Source organism: Myotis davidii, unplaced genomic scaffold, assembly GCF_000327345.1.
Source record: "Myotis davidii unplaced genomic scaffold, ASM32734v1 scaffold809, whole genome shotgun sequence".
In the NCBI taxonomy this organism is placed as follows: domain Eukaryota; kingdom Metazoa; phylum Chordata; class Mammalia; order Chiroptera; family Vespertilionidae; genus Myotis; species Myotis davidii.
In genome coordinates, this window is record NW_006300017.1 from 1829527 (window position 1) to 1834392 (window position 4866).

Below are 4866 nucleotides of genomic sequence, written 5' to 3' on the forward strand. Positions count from 1 at the left end.
GGTGCACGGCCAGCCGGAACCACACTGTGCAGGGCAGTGACCTGGGCTATTGGAGAGCCCCCCAGCTTGGCCCCAGCAGCCTCAAGTCAGAGTTTCCTGCAAGGCGGAGGCCACGCCTGGAGGCTAAGCTGGGGCAGATGCCTCTGGTTGCCTCCATGCTCTGCCTTTGGGGGCCTCGGGGGCCCAGGGGGGCAGCTGGCAGGACTGAGGGCATGGCCTCGCCCTGCGAGGGGCTTTCCTCCGTTCCCCAACCTTGACCAGCTAACTTCTCATTTTGTGGTGCCAGGGGGTTCAGCCCAAGATGGTGATGGAGTACTGGACGGGGTGGTTTGACTCCTGGGGGGGCCCCCACAACATCCTGGATGCTTCCGGTAAGTGCTTACAATCCCTACGTCTAATGGGGGTGGGAATAAGTTCTGACGTCCCCGTCACTGAGCCTGCAGTTTATTTGCATGTCAGAGTTGGCTCTTGATACTCCAGAATCATGTGTCTTGACATCTGAAGTGAACAGTAGGATTTTTATTTTATTTTATTTATTAAAAAACACATTTTTATTGATTTCAGAGAGGAAGAGACGGGAGAGAGAGAGAGAAACATCAATGATGAGAGAGAATCATTGATCAGCTGCCCCCTGCACGCCCTCTACTGGGGATGGAGCCCACAACTTGGGCATGTGCCCTGACAGGGAATCGAACCCGGTGACCTCCTGGTTCACAGGTCAACGCTCAACCACTGAGCCACGCCGGCTGGGCAACAGTAAGATTTCTAAATGGCTTTATTATGATTTTGTAATGAGATGAGGAACACACGCCCGTGGCAAACATCCAGCAAATATAGAAAACGCCTAAAGAAGAAATAAAAATCCTAGAGCCCAGACAGTACAGTGATGCGCACTGTCCAGGCAGCTGTCGCTCTGCCCCTGTCGGCAGCCCTGTGTGCACGTACAGACGGGTGCGGACAGATGCCGTCACGTCTGTTTCTGCGCAGGACGTGTCGCCTGCTGGTGCTGGCGAGTGACACAAATGGGCAGCTTTCTGTCGTGTTCGGTGTAAATTCCTTCGCTGTTTCCAAGAGGCCCACTGTATGGTGTCTCAGTCAGCTACGTGCCCAGTCTCTTGTAGACATGCACTGAGGTGGTTTCCAGTGTGTCCTGTGAATCCAACACCATGGCACTGAGTATTCTGGAACATCCAGTTTTGCACACTTGGCCTGTTTTTCCCAGTGACAAGTTCCTAGCAATACCCTGACTGCACGAATGCAATTTTGATAAATCTATTTACTAAACTGCTGCCCAGGATTGCAGCAATTCTTAACTCTCCGTTATTCAAGGAGAATACCAGTTTCCCACAGATTCGTCAACACGGAGTATGAAATAATTTTCATGTTTGCCAATCTGATAGGTCGTTCTTATTTTGCATTTCTTTGACCAATGCTGATGTGTGTGTGTGTGCACGTGTGTGTGTCTATTTATTAACCATTTATATTTCTCCTTTGATACTGTCTTCATGTCATTGGTCCATTCTCTAATAAGGGGAGCATTGGGGAGGAAGTCAGCACCATATCCCTACCTATGAGCCCCCCTGCTTGTGTCTCAGTGAGGGGGCGTAACGTTACGAAGCATGTTGAGGGCAGGCGGAAGCTGCCCTGGGTCATAGTCGATGAAGGCTTGTCTGTGATTTTATTTTTTTAAAATATATTTTATTGATTTTTTACAGAGAGGAAGGGAGAGGGATAGAGAGTTAGAAACATCAAAGAGAGCGAAACATCGATCAGCTGCCTCCTGCACACCCCCTACTGAGGATGTGCCTGCAACCAAGGTACACGCCCTTGACCGGAATCGAACCTGGGACCCTACAGTCCACAGGCCGGCGCTCTATCCACTGAGCCACACCAGTCAGGGCTTGTCTGTGATTTTAAAAACAACTGCAAGGCCCAAGCTCTGGAGCTGGGATCCCGGTGACTCCTCTTCCTCCTCGGATGACGCGGGCGTCGGGGAAGGAAGGACAGCCAGGGGGTTGAATTGGGAGGGGGGGAGGGGAGACGGTGAGAGGCGAGAGTGCCTGGGGGACATCTGGCTTGTCTCAGACTCGGGCTCACTGCGCATGCCCCTCCCCGCTCCCTGTAGAGGTTTTAAAAACCGTGTCGGCCATCATCGACGCCGGCTCTTCCATCAACCTGTACATGTTCCACGGAGGCACCAACTTCGGCTTCATCAACGGAGCCATGCATTTCCATGACTATAAGTCCGACGTCACCAGCTACGGCAAGTGTCCCCCAGGGCCGACCCTTATCGGTGTGCCCGGGTTTTTACCGAGAGTCCTTCAGGGACAGCCCTGGCACCTCGAATGCATTTGGCTCAAGTGCCCGGGAGAGGGAGGGGGAGGTTTGGCGTGGACGTTCACTTTTCAACCTGCAGAGCAGTGGGAGGCCGGAGCCCACTGGCAGGCCACGAGCACTGGGGAGTCGGCGGGAGGAAGTGAGAGAGGTCCCCCCTTCCCCAGGTGGAGAGGTCCCGCTCAGGCCCTGGAGGTGCTGTGACCCCCTGCCCTCCAGAAGGCAGGAAAGACACCGGGACCTGTCGGGCTGTGCTGTGGCCATGGGCAGTTTGGCGGCATTTTGCAGTATTTAGTCGTATTTAGAGTCTTCTGGCTGACAGGTCACCCCCGAAGTGTTCTGCCTCCCACTTGCTGGGACGAGGGCCATGCTGCCCGACCCCAGCGTCTCCCCTCTCTCTTTCTGCCGAGTGAGCAGTGACAGGGCCCCGTGTCTTGCAGACTATGACGCGGTGCTGACCGAGGCCGGGGACTACACAGCCAAGTACGTCAAGCTCCGAGAGTTCTTTGGCTCCATCTCAGGTACCTGGCGAACAGCAGCCAAGCACCAGCGTGGGCCCTTGCTCTGGTCGAAGAGCCCCTACAGAGTCCCTTCTTCCCTGCCCGCCTCCCCTGAGACGGTCTGTGTGCGAGAACCCCTCAAGGCCGGGACGGGCCGGCTTGGGAGGCTGTTTGCATGTGGCTGTGTCTTGCCCGGGTTGCCCGTTTGCAGGTGCTGACTTCTGAGGGCTTGAGAAAGCTCCTGTGCGCCCCCCCAACACACCCCTCCCTCGGCTTTCCCTTCCCAGTGGGTCTAGGCGTGTCAGCGGGTCGGCCTGTCCCCGGCGGTGCTCGGACTAAGGAGCACATGGGGCCATGGATAGGAATGTGGAGGGGGGAGTTGAGGGGAGAAAAGGGGGGCCGCTGGAGGAGGTAGTGACTGTTTGGTCCTTTCGGGGGGGCCCTGTGGTCTGTGTTGCAGGCAGCCCTCTGCCTCCCCCACCCGAACTTCTTCCCAAGACGGCGTATGAGTCCCTGCGGCCGGCCCTGTACCTGTCGCTGTGGGATGCCCTCCAGTACATGGAGCCGGTGAGCGCTGCCGCAGGGGGGCCGGGCCAGGGAGCCCTCCCTGCAGCTGTCCGGGAGGAAGAGAAAAAGGGAGCAGGAAGTGGGAAAGCCCAAAAGGAACCTGAAGGGAGGCTGGGCAACGCGAGGGGTTCCGTTTCCGCAGGCTCCGCGGGAGAGAGGAGGGTGCCCTTCCCGTAGCTGATGCAGAGAGAGGGTTGTGTGACCTGAAATGATGGTGGGTTGAAAAGCTACAAGGCCCCGCTTAGCAGGGCTTTATTCTTTTTCTTTTTTTCCACATCTTCTTCCTCCTTCACATCCCCCTTCCCTGCGACTCTGGAGAGCCATGAGAAATCAAAATAGAAAACGTTGTTAAAGGCCCCTGCCCGCCACTGCCCCCAGGGCACTAGCCCCCAGGTGGGGGCTGTCTGCTTACCCTGCCCTTCCCCAGTGGGTCCAGAGGAGGTCGCTGCCTTTCCCCCCACCCCGGCTAGCCCTGTGCCCCCTCCTGTCTGTCCTCTGTGCAGCCAACCATCTCTGAAAAGCCTGTCAACATGGAGAACCTGCCAGTGAACAATGGGAATGGCCAGTCCTTCGGGTACACGCTGTACGAGACAACCATCGGCTCACCTGGCGTCCTCAGGGGTCTCGTGCGTGACCGGGGACAGGTAGGAGCGTCTCCTCTTCCGCCCTGTGCCCCGGCAGGGACCGGGCTGACAGCATCCCTCCCGTTCGCGCTCGCGTGCCCCGCTGGCACCAGTGTGTACAGGTGGGCCTCGCAGTGCGGCTCTCTCTTCGCTTGGCAGAGGCTCCCCCCCTCCCTCCCGTCAGCCCGATGCTCTGTCCGTTTGTCCGGCAGGTGTTTGTGAACACAGTGTTCATTGGCTTCTTGGACTATGAGCGGAAGGACATCGTCATCCCCTTAATCCAGGTCCGTTTCCTGGGGAGCTGGGCGGTGGGTAGCGCCAGCCTCTTCCTCAGCAGGTTTGGCGGGAATCAGAGCGGAGGACCTGGGAACCAGGGGCTCCTTCACCGGAGCTGTGCGTGGGGAGCGAGCGGGCAGAGCCTCGGTTTCTGATCGCAGGGGCGCTGCCCCTCCCATCCTGGCCGCTCAGGGAGGGGCTGGAGTGCTCAGGGGAGGACACGGTCATCATCCACCCGTGTTCCCGTGTTCCCGGCAGGGCTACACCCTGCTGAGGATCCTGGTGGAGAACTGCGGGCGTGTCAACTACGGGCATAACATCGATGAGCAGCGCAAAGGTGGGTCACGGCGCACGCTGGGCGAGGAGCTGCTGGCACTCAGCGTGGGCTGGCTGTCCTTTCTCCGCCCAGCTCCTCAGCAGGCCTCCGGGCTGGCTGCAGGGAGGGGTCATGGGGAGCCGTTGGAGGGAGGGGGTCATGGGGAGCCATTGGAGCGAGGGGGTCATGGGGAGCCGTTGGAGGGAGGGAGTCATGGGGCCCAGTGGAGGGAGGGGGTCATGGAGGCCCA

At 58.2% G+C, this 4866-nt stretch overlaps 1 protein-coding gene across 1 annotated transcript in view; it reads left to right on the forward strand.

Moving 5' to 3' along the window:
* The window catches only part of GLB1L2 (galactosidase beta 1 like 2), a 27310-nt gene that overhangs the window by 19656 nt on the left and 2788 nt on the right, over nucleotides 1–4866 (forward strand). Inside the window, exons 10-16 of the mRNA XM_015571973.1 lie at nucleotides 287–371; nucleotides 2126–2263; nucleotides 2775–2855; nucleotides 3295–3401; nucleotides 3905–4045; nucleotides 4237–4308; nucleotides 4559–4637. Of these exons, the coding sequence (XP_015427459.1) occupies nucleotides 287–371; nucleotides 2126–2263; nucleotides 2775–2855; nucleotides 3295–3401; nucleotides 3905–4045; nucleotides 4237–4308; nucleotides 4559–4637 (703 nt within the window). The remainder of the gene's footprint in view (nucleotides 1–286; nucleotides 372–2125; nucleotides 2264–2774; nucleotides 2856–3294; nucleotides 3402–3904; nucleotides 4046–4236; nucleotides 4309–4558; nucleotides 4638–4866) is intronic.